A 22,358-nucleotide genomic window follows, 5' to 3' on the forward strand; every position below is an offset into this window, starting at 1 on the left:
ACCGGCTTTCTCAGCCCTACCCACCGGCTTAACGTCACTTCCGGCGCGCGAGGCCCGGTTGACGGGCTTCGCCAGCCTCACTTCCGCCCACCGCCGCCGCCAGGGCCCGGGGAGGCCGCGCAGTTCCCACCCCGCCCCCGCCCCGGCCCCGGCCCAGGAGGCGGGCCGCTCGCCCCCCTCCCCTCCGCCCAGCCGGGCACGGAGCCCACGCTGGGCCGCCCGTTGCACCGCCTCCGGACACACCCCGCGTCCGCCGAGAAGGCAGCGCGCCCGCCAGAGCCAAGGGCACCTGGGCCGGGGAACACCCGGGTTACACACAGCAGACAGCGCAGCCCGTCAAGTAAAATACAACAAAATGTTTAATGAGCAAATTCGTCTTAGCAAATATGAAACCGCCACAGAGGAGGGGCAGGGCCGCGGGACTAGAGGAGAGAACCAACTACGTTAAGAAACCAAGGGGACGACTAGAGGCCAAAGGGCTGGAGCTGCGGAGCCGGGGAGGGAGAGGGAGGGCAAAGGGCCGGACAACAAAATTCAAAATAGTTTGGCCATAAAATATAAACACGCTGTTCCTACAGTGGAAAAGGGGAGGGGTGGGGTGTGAGGGAGGAGAGGCTGTCTTGGGGAGGGGTGTGGGGTCCCACCCCACCCTGCCGTGCGCCCCGATCCAGGCCCCTTCCCTCTGTGTCTGTGGGTGCGTGTGTGTGGGCCGTGTGCACACTTCCCCATCCCCGCCCCGCCCCCCCCCACCCTTAATTGCTGCCATTCCAGTTGCTGCCGGCTGTCATTCGGCTGTCACTCCTCTGCCCATCGTCTTCGGAGGGGGAAAGAGGGAGGGGGCGGGGGGAGCAGCCCCCAGCCAGCCCGGCCCCACCCACCCCCGCCGCCTCTACCAGAAGTCCCGGCGGTGGTAAGAATCGGGGTCACAGTATTTTGTGACAACCACTCTGTTGGCGAACTTGCGACCTGTCAGGCCCTGCATGGCTTTCTGGCAGTCAAACACAGAGGTGAACTCCACGAAGATCTGCAGGAGAGAGGCAGGGGAGAGGCCGGGTCCCTGTAGGTGCTAGCTGGCTACCCAGCCATCAGCCAGCACCACCCAAACCCGGGGCTCACTGCAGGTGGGGGGGCATTACCCACATGCCCTCCAGAACCCGGGGTCAAAGAGCAGGAGAGCAGGGAGCAGAGGTGTGCAGAGGCGGGGCAGGCACCAGGGGGAGAGGTCACACGTGTGATCTCTGTACCAGGTGGACCCCAGGCACCCAAGGGCCATGCTCTCCCCAGACAATGGATGAAGTAAGGGAAGCTCAGAAATTAGGCTTCAAACCTGGGTTGACACAGAAGAAAAAGTTGAACTTTGATCTATTCAGGTGCCTACTTGCTTGAACCACCAGTTTACAGGAGCCGAGGGGGCTACATGGGTTCTGGATGCACCTACTGCCTCAGCAATGAAAACGCTTGCAAAGGCGGCAGGGGGATGCAGAACTCATCAACTGTAAGCAAGTTTAAAACCAAGTTGCATGATTCCTGGTTTGTACTCCGAAAGGAACCAACTGGAGGAGACATTTCTGAGACCCTAAGGAAAAGCTGAGCACAGACCGGGTAGGTACTAAGGATGGTTTTGTTAATAATGGTATTACAGTGTCGTTAAAAGGTTTAAAAAGTTACGTCAAGCAGTTCTCAGCCAGGGCGAATATGTCCCCAGGCTACGTGACCGTGTCTGGAGGTGTGTTTTGGTTGTCACAGGGGTGTGCAGTGCTCCCAGGATCTGGTAGGTGGAGGCCCGGGACAGAGCTCAACATCTAACAACGCACAGCACAGACCCCAAAACTAGCTGCCTCAGTGTCTCAGGTGAAACACGCCACCTGCCTCAAGTTATTTCAGCAGAAAGGGGGGGTGAACGGGAAGCCGACTATAGACTTTAAGGAGGATAAGTTGTTGCTAACTGGAAGCTACACTCTAAAACTGCTTTATACATGCCACACACAACCCAAATAATATATTACATCGCTATCACTCTGACAGTTTCTCTCTACTTTTACATGTTTGGAAAGAATAAAGTTTAAAAACAAAACAGGCTGATCCCAGAGACGAGGCAGGATCACTGGTTCCTCTGATACTCAGGCCCCGTCCTCGTGCTGCTGACAGCACCAAGCACACTCCTGCCCGAGGCTCTGCCCCGCCCCGCCCCGCCCCCCACCTGCCTGCTGCCAAGAGCGGGGCCCCCTCAGGTGCTTACGGCCACCTCTGCACCCTGACGTTCCCATCTGAGAGCAGTGCCAGGGCCTGCGCCCTTCCCCACAGTGACAGGCCTGGCCGGCTTCAGCGGGAGGCCCTCCGGTTCCCTGGGTGAGGTGCACAGCCTGCCTCCAGGGCACAGGGCCGGAGGTGACAGGACCCAGGGGGCTCGGAAATCAGGCCGTGAGAACCTGACACCTGACCATGTGGCTTGTGTCCTCCCAGGAAGGGGCCCCAGGAGCTGCTGGGAGAGCTCTGGGGTAACCAGGTGAGTTTAGCGGGGTCGCTTAGAAGGGCACCTGGCACCCGGGAGGTGAGTACGTAGGAGTGGTGACTATTTTTAGCACTTTTCCCCCACTCCGAGGACAAGGCCAAACCACCTGCACACAAGGTCACATAGCAGGCAAGCTCTGCACCAAGTTCTGGCCACAGCAGTTCTGCTGCCTGCACGGGCCCTGGGTGCCCGAGGGCCAGAGGAGGGTGTGTAGGAGACGCCGGAGAGCGGCGGGGCAGAGGGTAGACGCACGCACCTTCCCGCAGCCGGGCACCTCGACGCCGTCCACGGGCCGGGGGATCTCGATGGACTTGACCAGCCCGTACTTGCTACACTCGTCCCGCACGTCCTCCACGATCTCCTCGTACTCCTCGTCGTCCAGCAGCTCCTCGGGCAGCACCATGTTCATGAGGCACAGGACCTCCGTGGGGTGGCCGCCCATCTGCACCTGGGAGCTCATCAGGCCCGGCACTTGCAGGGTCACGGGGGTCTGGTTGATGGTGCTCTGTGGGGCAAGCAGGCAGGGGTGTCACGGACCGCCCCCCCAGATGCCAACCATCCCGGCACACCGAGCCCCGCCCCTTCCCGCCCCCCGACCCCCAAGCCAATGGAAGATGACGTGCCGGGAGGCTCACCAGCGTGGCATTCTTGGCTCCCACACTCGCCCTCTGGACCAGCAGTTTCTTGTCCCCCAGCTGCATCCCGTTCAGCCCCGCAATGGCCTATGTTTGGAGGACGACGGGTGGGGGCGCAGGGAAGAGGTACGGGTCAGGGCCCAGGAGCCCAGGGTGCCCCCCAATACCACAGATCCGGGCATTGGTGGGGGAAGAGGGGAAGGCAAAGGGCTGGGAGCTTGGAAAGCCCCGGCAGGGCCCCGAGGCTGGCCGGCCTCCTCCCGCCCATCCCGAGGGGAGACCTCAGTGATAACACAGCAGGGTGGGGGCAAAGGCGGATTCAGCCGAGCCGGGGCCCGGGCTCACCTGGTCCGTGACGTTGATGTCCACGTACTCACAGAAGGCGTAGCCCTTGGAGAGCCCGGTGGCGCTGTCCTTGACCAGGTTGAAGGCCTTGAGAGGCCCGAACGATGTGAGCAGCTCTTTCACCTGTGGGGGCGGCCGCCGAGCCATCAGGGTTTGTTCGGGTGAAGGTGGGGGTGGGAAGGGGGTGGCGAGAGGCCTACCTGGTCATCGTTCAGGTAGTTGGGTAAGCCCCCGATGAACAGCTTGTGGGCAGAGTCCGGGACCACAGTGGACACCACTCCTGGGGGGAGAAGGAAGGGACAGACTTGGATGCCCACCAAGAGGTTGCCACCGAACCCTGGGGGAGTGTGCAGGGAGAGGCCCGCCTTCCTCCCGGCCCGGTGACAGCTGACAATAGAAAACGCCTTGTCCCCCAAGCCTGCCCAGCCTCCCAGGTACCGGGGTGACAGCCACCAGCATGATGCAAAGCATCAATCCCGCCCGGGGGCCATGAAGACCTGAGCTCACACCCCACCTGCTGCCCGCAGCCATGGAACCTCACCCTACTGACAGGGCCTCCAAGACCCACAAGCCCTTCTCCACCCTCCAACCTTACCGCCGCCTCCCGGGAGACAGACAGGCTCTCGGCCCGCCCCCAGCGCTGCTGCACTCCACGCAGCCACCCAGCCCCAGACGCTCTGGCCCCGGGCAAGTGTGACACTGGAGGGATCTGCTGTGTCCCTGAGGTGCCTGGCTCACTCAGCACCGAGCCCCTGGCGCCAGTGGGGGCTGACACAGCAAGGTCACGTTGGCTGAGTGGGTTTAGTGATGACTGTGCCCTGAACTCTGGGCTCGGCAACAGGTACCGGCAGCCCCCGCACAGTCTGGACTGACCACTGGCCTCCCAACCGGATGTGCTCCTGCCCCTGCCTCCCTCTGCAGGCCCCCACCAAGCAGCAGCCCCACCCCTCCTGACCCTGGGCAGGTGAGCTGGGCTGGGGCACACACCCGAGACCGAGCCACCGCACCCCTGGGAGGCTGAGCTCCTCCCACCACCTGCCCAGCCTTCTGCCGAAGTGCTGGCACCAACCCAGCCACTCCCAGCACCATAGACCCGCCTGTCCAAGGGGAGGAGCAGAGCACCCTGGGAGCTGGGGCCTAGGACGGAGCAGTCCCCACAGGGCAGGCACCTGGGTCCTATTCAGTCTACACCTCAATGCTCGCCACAGCCTACCCAGTGCGACAGGGGTAAACTGAGGCAGAGAGAGTGCTGGCCTGAGTTCACACAGGCAGGAAAGGGCCTCCAGGAGCCACTCGCCCGACTCCACAGCGAACTAAGGGCTTTCCCGACAGCGGAGGACGTGGACAGAGGTTACATCACCGGCCGGTGAGGCCGAGCCGGGTGAACCCCAGACATCCGGCCCAGTCCGGTACCTGCAGTGCCACGCACCTCAGGGAAGCGAGGGCGCTGCGGGCACCCCAGACAGGCCCCTGGGTTCAGGTGGGGCTGCAGAGCTAAGTGAGGCTCCGAGCCTCAGAGGGAGAAGGTGGCACCTAGCACGGAGGGCGCATGGAGGGGACGGTCCGGACAAACTGTGTCCTTCACACAGGGCCTGAGGGGGGCCCGGCCCCGGAGGCCCCTCGTGGCCGCTGGGCTCTAGCGCAGGGAGTGACCTCTCACGGTCCCATGGCCAGGAAAGGGCACTGCCGACTGGGAACCTGGGCTGGTCTCAGCGCCAAAACCAAGCCCCCGACGTCTGCCACAACCTCTGACATAAGGCACGGCCTCCAAGCGCGCCTGCGGCTGCCCCTGCCCCTACTCCCTGCCACCTTCCCGAAGGCCGCACGGACCCGACAACCAAGCAGTCTTGTCAGTGCCAGTGTCCTCTGCCTCGGCCGGACCACGGCGGCCTGGTGACCGCTGGGTCTGGCACAGAAAACCTTGCCCAGGAAGGGCGGGGCGGAGCCCACAGGCAGGCGCCCCTGAGGCAGAGTGGGACTCGGCCCTGACCTGCAGGGGGAGCCTGGCAGTGGGCGGGAGTTCACAGCCACGTGGATTCACCCACCAAAGGTCACGTGCCTCCCGGCCCGCACACACTCGGGCTCTCCCTGCCCCCGTCCACGTCTTATCTAACAGTCTCAGCACAGGACACCAGCACTGGGCGGGGCCGGCTTCCGGGGGAACGCGTTTAAGGGTCGCCGCCCCCATGACGCACGTCTGGCTGCAGGTCCGTGCCCTTCTGCAGAGATGAGGAAGCTGCCTCCCAGGGTCCTGACCTTCCCATCAAGAACAACTGGGGCCCTCGCTGGGTGGGATAGAGCGTCGGCCTGCGGACTGAAGGGTCCCAAGTTCAATTCCTGGCAAGAGCACCTGCCAGGTTTGCAGGCTTGCTCCCCAGTGGGGGGCGTGTGGGAGGCAGCCCATCAATGGTTCTCTCTCATCATCTCTCTCCCCCTCTCTGAAATCAATAAAGATATCCTTTAAAAAAAGAACGCCTGCTGAGTTTTAGGAAATGCTTTTCCCTTCAATTGTAAAACTGACTTTTTTCTGGAGAACAGAAAACCCAATCACTAGCCTTATTACAGAAAGAGTAGGACTCGAGGATGCTCAGCCTGCAGGCAGAATCCCGCTCCAGCCAGCCCCCTGGTGGGCGGGGGCCAAGGCGTGGGGCCCAAACCGCCCAAAGAGCAGCTCGGTGGCGGCCTGTGTGCTGCTCAGGCTCCGTGCGGCCACCTCCAGGCAAGGACCTGGGACGCAGTCCCGTATCTGGTGTCTCCATCCGCACAGGGAACCGGCGAGCAGACGCCCAGCCTGGCCCTGGAGCCAGTCGGCAGTGCCCGAGCCCCGCCAGCCTGTGCAACGGCTCCCGCACCCACTGCCCAAGGGCCGGCCGGTGAGTATTTCCAGCTTGTGGGCCGGGGTCTGTTATCACCCAGGTTGGCCACTGGGTAAGAGCTGTGTAAACCATGGGCAATGCGTGGGCACAACTGGGTGCCACTAAATATTTATTGTTTTAAAGTATATATATTTTTATTTTAGAGAGGGAGGAAAGAGCGAAACATCAATGATGAGAATCATTGACTGGCTGCCCTCTGCACGCCCCACACTGGAGATGGAGCCTGCAACCCGGTATGCCGACCGGGAATTGGACCATGACCTCCTGGTTCATAGGTTGCCACTCAACCACTGAGCCACGCCGGCCAGGCAAGCGCCAATCAACATCTAGGAGGCAGGCGGGGCCCACACTGGCCCCGGGTGTCACAGGGCTGTCACAAAGGCCACCAGGCGACCCAAAGCACCACACCAAGAAGTGCCTGGCACAGGAGCTTGGAGGGGCGGCTCCCCAATGATAACTGAGCAGGACACATGGGTTTCCAGGGAAGAGCCTACCTGGGAGCAGCTCCCAGACACTGATACTTAGAGGTCAGTGTGCGTTACACCTCAGTTTCCAAAAGTCAGAGATGCAACGAATCTACCCAAACCGCTGTGGGGGAGCCCTGGGGACGAGCGGGCACCCAGCCCGAGGTGCTGCCCTCTGGAACCCCATGTCGCCACCACTCTGCCAGGTGAAGAGCTGCCCAGTTTCTAAAAGGCGCCCTCGGGAGCCACGCCCCAGCGGGCAGACCCCCTGCCCCAACACAGAGCACCTGTCAGCCCGCCTGGTGACAATGACTGGTGACTCTGGCGGCCTGAGGCCCCGCCCCCGCGCAGCGGCATAGCCCCTCCCACCCCAGGCCTGGGTCCTGGGTCCTGCCCGATTTCACAGCCTGCGAGCTCACTTCATGGCGTATAAATACGGCACAAAACCTCACTGTCCAGGCCTGGGAAGGTCAGGGCGAGTGGCATGGCCGCTCAGAAGGTGTGGTCGCTGCTGCTAACCACAGCGCAGAGTAGAACCTTCCAGAGAGCGGACAGCCTGCGCAGCCTAAACATCTCCTCTGGCCCTGCCCACACGGAGGGGTGCCGGCCCAGGCCTGCTGCCACCTCCCGGCTGACTGTGCACTGGCTGCGGGACGGGGTGGGACGTGGGGTTCCCGCATGAGTCCATGGAACAGAGACAAAACTGGGGGAACACCTGGTGGTGGGCCCCAGGACCCACACTAGCTTCCCCTGTAACCAAGTAAGCCGCTCAAACTGGCCGAATCCTGTTTCCAAGATACTGCGCTGTCCTTGTAAGTCATACATGTCACACGGCCCAGCATGCACACAGGACTGACCTCCAGGGACACCCAGAGCCAGAGCGGGCTGACGGACTCCATCCCCTGGACCTTCCTCACGGAAGGGGCTGCTGCGGGAAGACCACCGTCCGCGCTTCCGCTCGCCAGCCCGCCCTTCCTCACCCTTCAGCCCGCCGCGCCCTCCCAGGGAGGCCGGTTTGAGCCTGGCCTCCTGTCCTCCCCGCCTGCTGGCCTCACAACAAAGCCTTTCCTCCCAAAAGCTGGCCTCGTGGACCTTAGGGGTGGGAGGCTCTGAGGGGAGCTGTGACAGAACAGTAAAAGCCAGGAAAATACCAGAACCGGCACAATAGGGAAACTGAGGCAGGTGTTAAAAAGCAGTTTGTGTCCACCTAGCAAATCCGATCTTCCCTAAACCAAGGCCACTGGAGAGGAAATGGTTTGCACGTCTCCCAACCAGAGGGTAAGTAGCCGAAGCCCCCGCACTCAGGGAGGCAGAGACCGGAAGTCCAATGAAGAGCCATGAAGAGAATGAGCTCGTTTTGGTCCATCAGCACGAAGCTGGTGAACACGCTACGGATCCGCCCGGAAGACCGCCCCTCAGCCGGTCTAAAAGCCCCTGAAAGTGACGGCCCCTGCACTCTCCCTCCAGGAGCCCAACGTGCCATTCCTTCCCCGCTCGCCCCTCCCGCCACAGCCCTGACCTCCAGGGCCCCCATGAGACTTCACCGGGGGAGCCACGGGCAGTGGCAGCACCTCCCGGCCTGACCCCTGAACCCCCCCTTTTCTCGGAGGCCGCCCAGCCCCAGCTCTCCTGCTGCTTCCTCCACGCCCCTCCTTGCTGCAGGCCCCTAAGTCTGACTGCTGTGGTCAGTAACGTCCTGCTTGCTCTCCTGCACTTGGTCTCGATGGAAACCTTCCCCTCAAGGGGACAGGAACCGAGGCTGTGTCTGCCCAGTGGACCTTTGTGGTTTAAACCACATCAGCCGGAGCTCAGGGCCCGAGTCTCCGATGGCCCGTTCCTCGCGGTGTACCTTCAACAAACCCCACTTTGCTTTACGTTAAAAAAAAAAGCACAAAGCCCACGATGTCCTGAACTGTCTTCTGGGGTGTGGGCCTGAGCCCCTGTGCAGTAACCGACTGACGCGCTCGCACACTCGCACTGCCCCCGGGCCCCCGAGCCGGGCCCTCACCTCCCACACTGGCTGGGTCCTGGCCCCGCCACTGACAAGCTGGGCTGTGCGTCCCCAAGCGGACAGCTCACCCGCTGGCCCCTTGTCACCTCTGCCAAGGGGGGAGGCCCCCAGCTCAAAGGTCTGGGGGACGGAGGAGACGCGCCTAGAGCACTCACTCTGCTTCCCAAGCAGCCAGCCGGGCTGGGACAGGCGGGCCGGGCCCCCACTCACCAGGCACGTAGACAGAGGGGTTCTCCGACATGCCGGGCAGGGGCTGGTAGTCGTGAGGCCTGCGGATCTTCAGCGACTGGCCCTGGAAGATGATGCCGTCGAAGGCCATGGCCTGGGTGGTCTCGTCCACTGAGCGGAACTGAAGGAAACAGACCGGGTGGAGGGGCGGGCGTGAGCGGTCAGGGAGCAGCGGCAGGAAAGCCCCGCGCAAACCAGCGACCCGCCCCTCCCCGCTCACCTCCAAGAAGGCAAAGTTCTTGTCCTGGTTGATCTGCACGGCCAGGACGGGGTTGCCCGGGGCCTGCGTCAGCCCGCCCAGGCGCATCTGGGCGTTGAAGAAGTCCATCATGGCCTCCTGCAGAGGGAAGAGGAGACAGGGAGGGGCGGGGAAGGGGGTGGAGAGAGGAGGGGGAGGGTGAGAGAGGGAGACACAGAGGGTTTGGGGGGAAGGGGAGAGGATAGGGAGGGGGGAGAGTGGAAGAGGGTGGGGACAGAGGTCAATAGGAGGAAAGGCAGGAGAGGGATGAGAGAAGGGGGAGGGGGCAGCAGAGGCGCCGAGGGCCAGGCCAGGTGTGGGGCGAGCCCCAGGGGCCCAAAAAGGGAAGGAGAATTAGGGTTCAGGGTCAAATGCAGAGAACGATGACCGCAGGGAGAAGAGGGAAAACAGAACAGAGGCAACAAGGAGACAGGAGAAAGAAACAGCCGGTGGCGAGAAAGAAGAAATGACAGGAGAGTGGAAAAGCAGCAGCAGGCAGGAGGGGCCCGAGTGGGACCCGAGTGGGAGAGAGTGGGAGGGAGGAGCAGAGGGACAGAGGGGGGAGGACAGGGAGGGGAGCGCGGGAAGGGAAGGGGAGGGAGGAGAGAAGAGTGATGTGGAGGGATCTGGCCCTGGAGTCGGGGGCTGGTTCATCAAATGTAGCAAAGTGCAGGTTGAGAAAGTCAGAATGGACCTTACTTGCCTTCGCCGACGGTAGCAAACTTTTTGTTGCTACGAGGGATCTCAGCCCCACAATATTTCACTTTAAAGAGAAATGGAAACAACTCTTTGATCTCGGGGTTCTCAGGGGTGCCACGGGAAGGGGTGGGGAGAGGGGGAGAGGCACGTGGGGAAGGCGGGGAGGTCAGGGCCATCAAAAATAAAAGAGCAGCGACCACGGGAGGGAGGGAGAGGATGGGACAGGCGGCAGAGAGCAGAGGCGTGTCGGAAACTGAGGGCGTGCGTCTGTGTGTGTGTCGAGTCTCCCTCTCTGTCTCTCTCCACGGACTCGGGTGCGTGGATTCGTGGTTCGTAGGTAAGTTATGTGTGTGCTCGATCCATGGGTTTGGAGGAGGGTGGGGAGGGGAGACGGGTGAGGGTAGAGGAGGGAGGGAGGGCCACCCCCAGCCCGGCCCCTGGCTGGCTCAACTCCATCGTCCGTCTGGGAGGGGGCCGGGGGGTCTCGCAGGAGCAGAGTCCGACCCGTGCAGGTAGGGGAGGGGTCGGAGGGAAGGGGAGGAACAGGGGGAGGGGAAGGGAGGGGCACGGCAAGGCGGGAGGCAGTACCTCAGTGATGCCGAAGGGGATGTTGCCCACGTAGAGGCGCCGGGCCTGCCTGGTCATCTGGCTCCCCACAACAGGCACCGGCGTCGGGGTCACAGCCAGACCGTCAGGGGTCATGGTGGGGAGGAGGGCGGTGGCTGGAATCTGACCCGCAGCTTCAGGGGGGACAGAAAGGATCAGCGGGCGCCAGGACCAGCCTGCACCCGGCTGCTCCATTGCCCCCCACAGCCCCCGGCCTCAGGGGGGCTCCCTGATGAGCCCGAGGCCTTAGGAAGCGGGTCTCCTGCAGGCGCCCGCTCCAGTGTGGGGGCTTCGAAGGGCAGAGGCCAAAAGCCCGGGTGCAGACCTCATTCCCGCCCCCAGAGTGGGTGCCTCCAGCACCCGGCCACGCCCCGGGGCCCACCTTGCATGGCCTTGTACTGCATGGGGGTGATGTGCTCGAAGCCGGGCGGTGGCACGTCCCAGTATTTGCGGACCTTCTTCTTCTTCTCATGGCGGGGGGAGCGGCTGGGGAGGGCGGGGGGGAGAGCGGGCAGGCCCCCTCAGTGCGGCCGCGGCGGGCTGCCGGCCCCCCCCGGCTCCCCTGGCTCCCACCAGTAGCTCGCTCTTTCCGGAGGGAAAGGGTCTGGGTCGGGTCAGGCCCAGGCCCGGGGAGGGGTTGGTTTCGAGGCAGGTGCTCAGGGCAGGCGGGCGGGGAAGGGGTGGCCGCGGGGCGGAAGGGGCAGGAAGAGCAGCTCACATCAGTCCACCGTGCTCCTCTTTAGCGCCTCTGGTCAAAGGTTTGCTGGGGGCAGGAGGGAAAGGCATGGGGAGGGGTGACTGGGGACCTTGTCTTCCCCACACCCCCCCCCCCCGGGGCACAAAGTCCCAGGCAGGGCAGGTCCCCTCAGCCCTGCTGTCCCCCCAAACCCCAAACCCCACACCAGGAGAGAGGAAGACAGGAGGGAGGAAGGCCAGCAGACCACTTTCTGGCTGGAGGACTGATCAGAGGGGCGAGACTTCCCCGACTTCCCCACCCGCCCCCCTCACCCTCACTAAGGGGCAGGAGAGCGAGGGTCACCCGGAGAGGGTAGAGGCGTTAGACACCGCGGCCCACGCCAGAAGGTGGGGGGGGGGGGGGGGGGGGGGGGGTGCTGGCCCTCTGAGGTGTCCCCCTTCGGGGGGAGCACAGCCTCGGGCAGTCCCACAGGGGCTCAGAGGGTGAAGAAGGGGTGGCCTAGAGGCGGGAAGGGTGGGGCAGCCCCTCACAAGGAAGACAGATCCCACCCCAGATGGGAGAGGAGCCAGAGGCCAGGGCGCCCCACTCTGGTACCTTCGTCGCCGCCGGTCCCGGGAGGCGCTCCGCTGGTCCCGGTTGCGCCTGTCGCGGCTCCGGCTGCGGCGCTTGCGGTCCCGGCTGCGTGAGCGGCTGTGGCTGCGCTTGCGGTGCCGGTTCTCCTTGTCTCGCTCTGGGCAAGGGGGGGGAGGATGAGCTGAGGGAGGACGTGGCCCTGCCCGCCCACACACGGGGGCCAGGCCCCAGCCCCAGGGAGGCCACCCCCACGGGGCCAGGATGCGACCGAGGGGCAGCGGCAGGCGGCCTGGGTCCACAGCCAGTCTGGGACCCTGGGGACCCTGGGGCGGGAGCCGGTTACCTGCGGGGACAGGGCCTGGAGGTGCCCCCAGGGTGCAAGGTACCTGAGGCTGCTCAGGAGGAGCTGGGGAGCCAGAGAAGACAGAGGAGGCTGGCTCCTGGTCCCCTCCAGGCCGAGGGCCTGACCCAGGGCCGTCCCTGAGAGGGGCAGGGCTAGAGGCTGGGGAACCAAGAGACCCAATGATGTTTTCCCGAGGGACCGCGGCCCCTCGGGAGAGACGTCCTCCGTCACCAGGCGCCCCGCAGCCCCAGCCAGGCGCCCTCCCCAGGCCCCTCTTTCTGCCCCGCAGACCTGAACCCCCGACCACCCCACCTCAGAGCCCAGCGCACAGCCCTCGGGGGGCCGCTTCCGCTGAGCACCCAGGAGGTGGCAGAGCTCCCTCACCCCCTCGCCCAGGAGGAGAGCACACCCTCCCAGCAAGGCCAGAGCCCTCTGCTCCCTACAGACCCCTCGGCCTCCCAGGGGTGCAGGCTGAACCCCAAGCCTGGATTGAGACACTGGTCCTCCACCCCGTCAGCCCGTCAGCGTGCTCCTGAGGCTCACGCGCTTGGGACAGGGCAGGGGGCAGCCACTGCTGTCGGCACTTTCTGACGTGATTAATTACGATTAATTACGGGCCTTCGGTGCCTGCACCGCAACTCCAGTCACTGACACCCGGGGAAATACGCACCCACGAAAGGGGAGACAGCAGCAAGCACAGGGCGCTCCCCAAACCCGGGACCTGGGCTAGTATCTCACTCGAGCTCAATCCTCACTGCCGCTTTGGGGAAACCCTGCTGGGGGCTCCTGTCACAGGGAAACCAAGGCACAGAGCGCCCCATGACTGGCCCGAAGGCCGGAAAGCAAGGAAGCGGAGGGGCCCGAACATGAGCCTTGCCCTGTCAGGGAGCTCGGGGGGCAGCAGGCCACTCCCCAGCCCAGGCAGAGCCCGGGGCCACTAACGCCAATGCTATTACCTCCTCCGGGTTTACCTCTTCGACGGCAAAACATCAGAAATGAATCAAAAATCGGAAGCAGGAGGGGAGCGTCAGGCCAAGGCCGTCAGAACCCGGGGACTCTGCCTCTGTGCCTGAGACCACAGCTGAGACGGGCCGGCTTCCAGCCCGGGGTCCTCCCGCCCCAGGCTCCGACCCACCCACCGGGAAGCAGGGCCACCTGCCGCCCGGGAGGCGGAGCAGGACGCGGATGCCTGCAGACCCAGGTGCACTGGGTGCCGTGTAAAGTCGGGAGGGGCTTGGCTCAGAGACAAAGACCCACAGACGGGCAGCACGTGGGCAGCGCGTCCCCCTCGACACACCAACCCTGGGCACCGGGAGCTCGGGTGTGCGAATCGCTGTGGCCACCGGTGGGGACAGCGCCCCCAGCCCAGGGCCTCGGGTACCAGGAGGCCAGCACTCGGGGAGCGCGCGGCCCCCCAGCAGAGTCAGGCGGTCAGCTCCCCTGCTCAGCACCAACCCCGGACACGCGGAGGACGGACGGGCAGGGGATCTGAAAGCGCCCTCCCCGGGGTGCGCCCCCTGCGCGAGCTGATTGCAATGTGAAGCCCACTCCTGGGCACCCATGTCCGCGGACACAGGCCGCACCTGCGCCCACGTCACCGCTCACCCAGCCCTGCGGGCCCGGGAGGCCCTAACCTTCCTGCATTCCGGTTGCGGAGCCTAGAGGGCCTGGCACGGCGGCACCCGTCCCCGGGCACTCACCGCCTCCCTCCCTACCCCGCAGCCCTTGCCCAGGAGAGCAGGGCACCCGTGGGCAGGAGACGCGCAGCTGTGAGCCCGGAGCCCGCTCCGCCCGCCGGTCAGCGGGTCCCGCACGGAACCAGGCGCTCGGCCCCGGGACCCCCCCCCGCCTCCCGGCGCTGTCCGCTCGCCCAGCCCCTCACCCCAGACTTGGGCTGGGCCCAAAGGGGCGCCGGCCCCCCCTCCAGCCCTTCTCGCCCGGGCATGAGCCTCAAGCTCCCACCTGCGCCCCCTCAGGATCCTCGCCCCCAAACGGAAGTACTGAGGCCAGAGGGGCTTTTAAAAGCCTAACGGGCCTCCCGAGTCCAGAACCCTGGGCGTCTCCACCTGTCGGCCCCGCACGGCCCCCAGCTGGGCCGGGCCCCTCCTTTCCAGAGCCTCAGTTTCCCCGCCTCTACGGGGACATGTTTAGTTAGGGACCCCCATCTGGGACCGGACAGGCCTTGGAGATTGTGTCTAGCGGGGGAGATGAGGGGCTAACACTGCACATTGCGGCCGCCGCCGCCTGCATGTAAGCAAGACGCGTGGGGCACACCACGTTTAAACAAACAAAAAAAAAGCACAGGGCGCCCCTCTTTCACGAGGCAACCCACGTCACACGCCGTGAACCGAGGTCCCCCAACAACAGCGTGGAACCCCGCGAGGCCTAGCCTCAGCACACGTGGCGGCCGCGGGGAAAGAGAGCCGGCCCACGCCGCGGCCGTGCCCGCGCCCACGTGAAGTGGTGGCGGCGGCGGGGGCGGGGGGGGGGGGGGGGGGAACCCACACAACCGCCATTTTGGAACAAAGGGGGCGTGGAGAGACCCGAGCCGCGGACCCGGCCGGAAGCGGAAGTGCCTCGGCCGAGGAAAAGATGGATCGCGGGGCCCCATGTACACCCATGTGTACGAACGCACTGCCCTCCCGGGATTAGTAAAAAATAGATCCGGGGGGGACACGCGGAGGGACCTGCGCTGCGCTGCTCCGCGCCGCCTCCGCCCGGGACAGAGCGGAGCGCAGAGCCAAGCGCGGCGCGCATGCGTGCTGCCCCGCGCCCGCCGCCCCCTCCCCGGCCGCGCGCCGAGGCACGCCGGGCGGTCACGTGAGCGAGGCGCGCGCCGCGGGACGGTGGGGGTGGGGGTGGCCGCGCGGCCGTGAGAGGAGGGGAAGCGAGGGGGAAAATGGCGGGGGGCACAGAGGGAAGCCAGGGGCCGCCCCGCCCGCCGCCCCGCGTCCCCGGCGCCCTCACCTTGCTTATTCTCGTTGAGCTGCCGCTCGAACTCGTCGAAGTCCGACATGCTGAGGCGGCCGCGTAGGGCCCTGTGCAGCGCTCACCTCGCCTTGCCGCCCGCCCGCTCTAGCCGCTTCGGCTACTTCCGCCGCTCGCTTCGGCTACTTCCGGCCGCCTCCGGCGCGCCGCCGCCTCCTGCCTAATCGAGCCCCGCCTGCCCCGCCCCGCCCCGGCTCCGCCCCTCGCCCCTCCCGCCCGCCCGCCCGCGAGGTGCCCCTTCCCCAGAGCCTCGTCCCGAAGAGCGTCAGCTATTTCCGGGCAGTAGAGGAAGGAATCGGCCGCAGCGGCTTCGGCTTATTCCGAAAACGCCCGAAGCGAGGGCTTTGCCGGGTTCTCAGGTTGTCGTAACTTTTCGGAAATTAGCTCTTCCACGTTCGGGTGCTTCCGTGGGTCCTCGCCTTCCTCTGCGCCCAGTGCCCCCCCGCCCCTGCCAAGGGTTCTGATTCTTTCAACAATTCAAACCGTCCGTCTTTCGCCGCTTCCGCAGGTGCTCCCAGCTCTACTCCGCCGGCCCGGTCCGAACAGTCCGCTAATTCCGACAGGCCTAACCGTCCTGGGACTCAGCACTCCCCGAAGGTTTTCCGGTGTTCGCCCTCGGGCCGCGCAAGGGATTAAGCTCGATTCCAAGCTTCGGCTCTTTCCGGAGATTCCACTAGCTCACTCCTCCCCTCTCGCAGAACTTCGGCTCTTTCCGCCACCACTTCGGGAAAAGGACGGCTTCGGCTTTTTCCGACGGTGCTTCGGCTCCTTCCGTCGTCGGGAACCGAAAAGGGAGGGAGGACGGAGACGAGGTGGGTCAACGGAAGGGATCCGGGGACCCGGCGGCGTCCCGGATCCCCACCTGGCGCTCCAGGTGGGCGAGTGGAGGAAAAGAAAGGCCGAGCTCGTGGAAAGCTTAAGAAGGTGGCGCGAGACAAAAGCAGCCGGCGACGTGACGGGTGCGCGCGGCTGCTGCGGAGGTTGGCAGCGCGGCTTCGTGCGTCTGCGCAGAGTGGACGCGTTGGGGCGCGAGACGGGCTCGTGCGCCTGCGTAGAAGTCGGTCTTAGGGGAGGCTTATCCGGGCTCGGGGAGGGAGACGGGCCCCCAGAATCCTCAGTGCGCGTGCGCGAGACTTTCCCTTCCCCCAGCGAAAGTTCCGAATTCCTGACAGTTAAGCGAGGCCGCCCTCTGCTGGTTGCCGTAGCAACCGTTTCCGCGCCGCGCTGTCCTGCCGCCGCGCAGGCGCAGCAGGCTGCGTAAGGGACACTCCAGGAGACAGGCTTGCATCACAGTCTCCCGGCGAAAACCTCTCAGAGGTTCCCGGTCTCCCCCGGTGGCCGCCTCCGCTGGAGGTCATTGAGTCCCGCCTCTTGCCGACCCGCCTGCGGGCCGGGCACCCCAGCGGGTAGTGTTTACGGCCCAGTGGTTCTCAACCTTCTGGCCCTTTAAATACAGTTCCTCATGTTGTGACCCAACCATAAAATTATTTTCGTTGCTACTTCATAACTGTAATGTTGCTACTGCTATGAATCGTCATGTGAATATCTGATATGCAGGATGGTCTTAGGCGACCCCTGTGAAAGGGTCGTTCGACCGCCAAAGGGGTCGCGACCCACAGGTTGAGAACCGCTGGTTTGCGCCTTTTCCCCAGGGCACAGCTGCTTCGCCCCTCCCGCCGCTGCCTCGGGGGCTAATGACACCCTGTCTCCCCGACCTCCCGGTCTCCCGTCTGACCAGCCCGCCTCCTGGAACCCCCCAAGGCGCTGTCACCATCTCCATGGCAACGGCCACCCCCTCCCAGGAAGAGGCTGGGGCCTAGTTTATTCCAAATTTTATCCACTCTTTAATTTAAATTCTCTGAATAATTAATTCTCTGTCTCGTGTGGACTAGGGGGTGACCTGGAATGCGGGTCCTCGGTCAGGGCTGGGGTCCGAGACCGAGTTCTGTACAGTGTCCGCGCCCTTTTCCCAGGAGGGAGGGCCCGGTGAGGGCGGGAGGAACGAGCAGGACCGGGCAGGACCGGGCCCCTGGGTGCCCGGCTGAGTGAGGAAACACCCCAGGCCTGGGAAGGGGAGGGATGCTGGGCATGTGGGAAGCAAGGAGGGCAGGGCTAGGTACCAGGGGCCTGAGGTGCGAGTGGGGGGGTGAGGGGGGGGCACACGCAGAAGCACGCTGCCCACCCCAGGCCTGGCGAGGGGCACCCCGCTCATGCACGGGCGGGGCGGGGGCGTCGGGCCCGGGGGCGGATCACCGCTTGAAGCGGTAGGTGATGGGCAGCAGCAGCTTGCTCTTCTTGAGGGCCTGCACCTTCTTGAGCGTCTCGTCGTCCAGGGCCAGGAAGCAGCGGCGCGAGTACTCGAGCAGCCGCTCCTTGGACGGGTCGAACTCGCCCACCTCGGCCAGCTTCTCGGGCGCCACGATGAGCAGCTCGGCGATGGGCGTGGTCAGCGCCACGGTGTTGCGGTCCACGCGGTGGTGCTCGAAGGCCCGCGACATGCTCTTGAGCTTCTGGAAGGTGCCCAGGATCTTCTTGTAGCGGCAGAGGACGCCGTCCGCGTCCTTCACTGCGGGGCCAAGGGAGGAGGGGGGGGCGCTGAGAGGTTGGCATTGGGGGGCCGGTGGGGACAAGAGACAGATGGGGTCCGGGGTCCAGGCAGAGCGAAGGAACGGAGGGAGACGGGAAGACACGGGTGAGGAGCCCCATGCGGGAACGGCCAGGACAACACGGCAGAGGCGACAGGAATTAGAGCAGGTGGGAGAAACAGAGGCAGGATTGGGAGGAGGGGAATGGAAGGCAGGCCCCGGGGAGGAGGAGGAGGAAGAGGAGGAAGAGCTCTAGAGCTGGCTGGAGGCCTGGGGAAGCTGGACCAGAAGGTAAAGAACAGCCGGGACCACAGGCGGAGGCCGGGTCTGTTGAAGACACAGCAAGCCCCACCCCGGCCCCCCCACTTCGCCCCGGCGCCGCCTCACCCCGCTGCCTCTCCCGGGCCTTGGGCTTCCCGAAGCGCCGGCGGCCGGCGCCTCCCTTCTGCTTCTGCCGCCTCCTCTCGGGGTTACTGCCTTCCTCGGACACTCCGCTGAGCGAGGAGGCGGCCGACTCGGGGTCCGAGGCCTCGCCCGCTGCCCCGCCCCGGCCGTCGCCCTCAGCCCGCCTGGGCCCCGGCTTCACCCGGCAGTGGTCCTCTGGGGAGAGGTGGGGAGAAAGGGACGCAGGTGACCTTCAGGAACAGGAGGGAGGCCGCGGCAAGAGGTCTGCCTGTCTGGGGGGGGGGGGGGGGGGGGGCAGCTGTCACATCACACAGGTCCCCAGATGCTGAGGTCCCTACCTAGACGGCTGGATACAGGACGGTCAGCTGGGCTTTGGGGACAGAAGTGGGTGGGGCTTGGTTGAGGATGCTCAGCTGACTCCTACACTTGGTGGCAAGGGGCCTGGGGGGCAGCCAGCGCTGGGGGCCTCAGGGAAGTCTGAGACCATGTGGGGTTCAGTTCCCACCGCAGACGAGGGTCTTTCTGGGGTCCTAAGGGGACCTCCTGAAGAGAGCAGTCCAGGCACCCTGGAGGCAGGCAGGGCCTTGTCCGGGTGGGGGGGTTAAGACCTTGAGCAAAATCTCCGGCTCTGGGTCAGGTGGGCTGGCATGGCGCGCCTGCCTCCCCTTGCGGGAGGGAGTGCTGAGGCTCTAGGCCGCCCCCAGGAGGTCAGCTGGGAGAGGTCCCGTGTTGGGGTTCCCCCTGGGCTCGGCCATCCTGGGAGGCTCCCATGTTGTGGGGAGAGCAGTAGTCCCAGCACCCCCGGCTCAAGGTGGTTCCGGAGCACAGGGGTCCCCAATAACACCCAGCGTGGGAAAAAGTGGGCCCTTGCCCAGGCTCTTGATAGAATCACAGAGAGGGATGTAGGAGCTTGAAGGGGAGCCAGCTGGGGACTGAGGGGGGGGGGGGCATACAGGAGGGGTTCTCCAAACCGCTGCTAACAGTAGCTGAGCGCTGACCTGGGAACCAGGAGGTCACGGTTTGATCCCGGTCAGGGCACATACCTGGGTTGCGGGCTCGATCCCCAGTGGGGTGTGCAGGAGGCAGCCGGTCAGTGATTCTCTCTCATCATCGTTAATGTATGTTTCTCTCTCTCCCTCTCTCTGAAATTAATAAAAACATATTTTAAAAGATGAAAAGATTTGGCAAAAGAAAGCCCTGATCCTGGGGGAAGGGATGGGGCCCAGGGTCCTGCTGATCCGCAGAAGCAGGAAGGAAGCTGGGGTCCGGGAGACACCACGGCCCTAAGCAGAAGGTAGAGAGGCCGGTCCCCACGGGCCACCAGAGCATGCGTGTGGGCGAGAGGGTCGGCGGGGGCCTGGGTCCGGGAGGGCACCGGCTCCCGGCGCCTCACCTGCGTCCATGCGCGCAGAGGAGATGAACTTGTCCAGCTGGCAGCGCAGGAAGTCCCTCTCCTCCTCCAGGTCCTCGATGCGCTTCTGCAGCCACGAGTTCCTCTCCAGGGCCATGTGCAGCTGGGCCCTGACGCCGCTCATCAGCGCCGCGGTGGGGGACGCCGCCTCTGGAGGCTCTAGGGCAGCGGGGCCCTGGTCACACCCCGGCCTCCAGGGCCCTGCACCCCCCCTGATTGCAGTGCCTCCCTGTCCCCGCCCCCCCACCCCCAGCTCACCCTCGAAGCTGCCCCGGGAGGGGCTCAGGCTGTAGAAGAGCTGCGGGTCCAGGTGGGGCGTCTCCTCCAAGGGGATGGAGATCTCGAAGGCCTCATCGTCCTTCTTCACTGGGGAGAAGAGAGGGGGGTCGGCCCAGGGAAGTGCCGCCCCCCGGAACCAGGCCGCACCCTGGGGAGGAGAGGGCGGGGGTGGGGCAGGGTCCCGGCTTCCTCACGCGTCCTCCTCCGGCTGCTCCGGTCGTTCATGGCGCGGCCTCCCGCGGACCCGGGCCGCCGAGCACCTCAGAGACACTGGACAGAAAGAGCGGCCACAGATGGGCTCCCGGGACTGAGGGGGGCTCCTGGGTCTGATGGAGGGGGGAACCCAGAGCCCTCGGGGCTGGTGAGGGAGGATTCCGGGGGCCCAAACTCCGGGACCGCTCCACGGGCGCTGGGGCAGGGGCGCGGGGCCGGATGGGGCCGGGGAGGGGACATCCTGGCCAGAAGGGGTCACCCCGGGGCCGAGAGGTGCGTGGGGAAACGACCCCAACTTCCAGGCATGGGGTGGGGGTGCCTCCCCCGCACTCGCGGGAGCAAGCATGCCCCTTCCCGCGGTGGGAGGCTGGGCGCGTGCGCAATGCGGGGGAAGGTCACGCGTGGGGATGCTCCCCCGCCCTTCGTCCCGCGGGTGGGAGGAGGGCGAAGGTGGCCAGAGGTCCCCACATGGGGTGCGCCAGCCCGCGGGTATAGACGCGGCCCCCGCCCGCCCGCCACCCGCAGCAGCCCAGGCCCCGCGCTCACCCACCCGCGCGCGGAATCCGGCCCGGGAACCGACCGCGGCGGCGGCGCCCATGCCCGGCGGCGGGGAGCGTCTGCAACGCGCCGCGGGGAGCGGAGGGAAGCGCCCACCCACCGGCGGGGGCGGCGAGGCGGGCAGGGACGCACCCCGGATCCGCCGCTCGGCGCGCCTCCCCCCGGTAGCCCCGGCCCCAGGTGAGGACCGCGGGATGCGGCGGAGACCGGGGCCGCACTTGCGCGATGGCCCCTTGCAGCCCCCGCCCCCGCCCTCCGCGAGGCCCGGGCAGGGAACGTCGTGAAATTCCCAATTCCTGGAGAGCCGCTGGCTGCGGGGGTCCCCCGGGTGCTGGCCGCGCACCGAGGCGGGCGGGGGAGAGTGGGGAACAGCCAGGAAAGTTAAAGGCCGGGGAGGGTCCCCAAACGATCCCCGGAGACCCACGGCCCCTGGGACCCTGGGGGAGGGAGTTGCCCCCCCCCCCCGGCAAATAGGGGCCTGGAACCCCCAGCCCCGTGGGTAAGGACTGGCTCTGGCACGTGCAGGCCTGGGTCCCCGGCCGCCGCTGCTCCCGGCTCAGTTTACTCACCTGTAAAGTGGGGAGGATGCAGTGACGTCACGCGCAAACGCCCCGCCCCGCGCGCGGCCACCGTCCGGGCTCGAGATGAAGGTCGGCTCCGTTAGCCGGTAGTGCCACCGGAGGTCAGGCAGCGGGAGGCTCTCTGCCCGCTGCGGAGCGGAGGCGGCTGGCTTGTTTGTTCTTCCGCTCAAAACCGGGTCGGGGGAAGCGACGCGGCCCCGCACTGCGCCCGGCACCGCGCAGAGGCCCAGAAAGGTTCCTGGAGAAGCTGGGGCTCATCCCGCGCCCGCCGCAGCTCCGCCCGCCTCTCCTCCTCCCGTTCGCCCGGAGCCGCCAAGCCCTGGGAGCGTTGCCAGCCCTCCCGGGAGCACAGCGTGAACCCTGCAGGGGGTGGGGGGCGCTAGATGAATGCGACCCAGAGGGCTGTGCCCGCTCCTACCCGCTTCCCAGGACTAATAAGTGGCAGCCTCGCCAAAACCTGGTGCAGCGCCCTGGCCGTGTGGCCGGCTGGTTAGAGCGCCCTCCCCCGCGTGGAAGGGTCTGGGCTTCCGTCCCCTCCCCGGGCACATGCCCAGGTTTTGATCCCTGGTCGGGGCATACACAGGAGGTAACAGATGCTCTCTAGGATCAATGAAAAACATATCTTTGGGTGAGGAGGATTTTTTATTTATTTAATCCTCACTCGGATATTTTTCCATTGGTTTTTAGAAAGAGTGGAAGGAAGAGAGAGAGAAACATCGATGTGAGAGAAACACATGGATGGGTCGCCTCCTGCAGGAGCCCCGACCAGGGGCCCAGCTGGGGAGGAGCCTGCAACCGAAGTACGTGCCCTTGACCAGAATTGAACCCAGGACCCTTCGGTCCGCAGGCCAACGCTCTATCCACTGAGCCAAACCAGCTAGGGCAGGATTTACTTTATGCTTTTTAAGTCCAAGGGAGGCATCTGCCCTAGATGGGTGTTTTTCACACTACAGGCTCATGGGAGGCGAATTCAAGATGGTAGGATGGAATCAGCCATTAAGAAGTCACAAATGAACCCTGGCTGGCGGGAGGGTTGGTTGGGCATCTCCCACGCGTGGAAAGGTTGCCTCTTCGATTTCCAGTCAGGGCATGTGGGCTGGCGTTTCAGGCT

General features: G+C 65.3%; 2 protein-coding genes across 9 annotated transcripts; both read right to left on the bottom strand.

The window, feature by feature from the left end:
* Window positions 1-341: 341 nt before the first annotated feature.
* Window positions 342-16,226, bottom strand: U2AF2 (U2 small nuclear RNA auxiliary factor 2). 4 transcript variants are annotated; one of them, XM_070402262.1, is made up of 12 exons: window positions 15,195-16,226; window positions 11,906-12,041; window positions 11,333-11,377; window positions 10,997-11,100; window positions 10,597-10,748; window positions 9,292-9,408; window positions 9,054-9,192; window positions 3,693-3,796; window positions 3,493-3,615; window positions 3,136-3,234; window positions 2,769-3,017; window positions 342-1,024 (listed from the first exon to the last, which is right to left on the bottom strand). In XM_070402262.1, the coding sequence occupies exons 1-12, from the start codon at window positions 15,241-15,243 to the stop codon at window positions 890-892; spliced, it is 1,452 nt and encodes a 483-aa protein (XP_070258363.1). In that variant the 5' UTR covers window positions 15,244-16,226; the 3' UTR covers window positions 342-889. The 4 variants fall into 4 exon arrangements, with proteins under 4 accessions (XP_070258363.1, XP_070258365.1, XP_070258364.1 ...); XM_070402264.1 differs by having other exon boundaries at window positions 3,693-3,772; window positions 15,195-15,410; XM_070402263.1 differs by having other exon boundaries at window positions 3,148-3,234; window positions 15,195-15,410.
* Window positions 16,227-17,041: 815 nt separating this feature from the next.
* Window positions 17,042-21,496, bottom strand: CCDC106 (coiled-coil domain containing 106). 5 transcript variants are annotated; one of them, XM_070402269.1, is made up of 6 exons: window positions 21,236-21,496; window positions 20,090-20,165; window positions 19,875-19,982; window positions 19,599-19,775; window positions 18,188-18,400; window positions 17,042-17,781 (listed from the first exon to the last, which is right to left on the bottom strand). In XM_070402269.1, the coding sequence occupies exons 2-6, from the start codon at window positions 20,118-20,120 to the stop codon at window positions 17,465-17,467; spliced, it is 846 nt and encodes a 281-aa protein (XP_070258370.1). In that variant the 5' UTR covers window positions 20,121-20,165; window positions 21,236-21,496; the 3' UTR covers window positions 17,042-17,464. The 5 variants fall into 5 exon arrangements, with proteins under 5 accessions (XP_070258370.1, XP_070258367.1, XP_070258368.1 ...); XM_070402266.1 differs by lacking the exon at window positions 21,236-21,496 and adding an exon at window positions 20,659-20,891; XM_070402267.1 differs by lacking the exon at window positions 21,236-21,496 and adding an exon at window positions 20,655-20,891.
* Window positions 21,497-22,358: the final 862 nt, after the last annotated feature.

The sequence above is a fragment of the Myotis yumanensis genome, unplaced genomic scaffold, assembly GCF_028538775.1.
Source record: "Myotis yumanensis isolate MYYU_CA2020_CCGP unplaced genomic scaffold, mMyoYum1.0.hap1 SCAF_23, whole genome shotgun sequence".
Taxonomy (NCBI): Eukaryota; Metazoa; Chordata; class Mammalia; order Chiroptera; family Vespertilionidae; genus Myotis; species Myotis yumanensis.

Excerpts from the sequence above, each read along its gene's own strand:
- U2AF2 (XM_070402262.1), bottom strand. The coding sequence starts at position 15,243 with ATGTCGGACTTCGACGAGTTCGAGCGGCAGCTCAACGAGAATAAGCAA. Across the intron at positions 3,235-3,492 it reads ACATCAACGTCACGGACCAG|GCCATTGCGGGGCTGAACGG; the intron begins GTGAGCCCGGGC and ends CTCCAAACATAG. Across the intron at positions 3,018-3,135 it reads CCACGCTGGTGAGCCTCCCG|AGCACCATCAACCAGACCCC; the intron begins GCACGTCATCTT and ends CTTGCCCCACAG.
- CCDC106 (XM_070402269.1), bottom strand. The coding sequence starts at position 20,120 with ATGAACGACCGGAGCAGCCGGAGGAGGACGC. Across the intron at positions 19,983-20,089 it reads GAGCAGCCGGAGGAGGACGC|TGAAGAAGGACGATGAGGCC; the intron begins GTGAGGAAGCCG and ends TCTTCTCCCCAG. Across the intron at positions 18,401-19,598 it reads CTCTGCGCGCATGGACGCAG|AGGACCACTGCCGGGTGAAG; the intron begins GTGAGGCGCCGG and ends ACCTCTCCCCAG.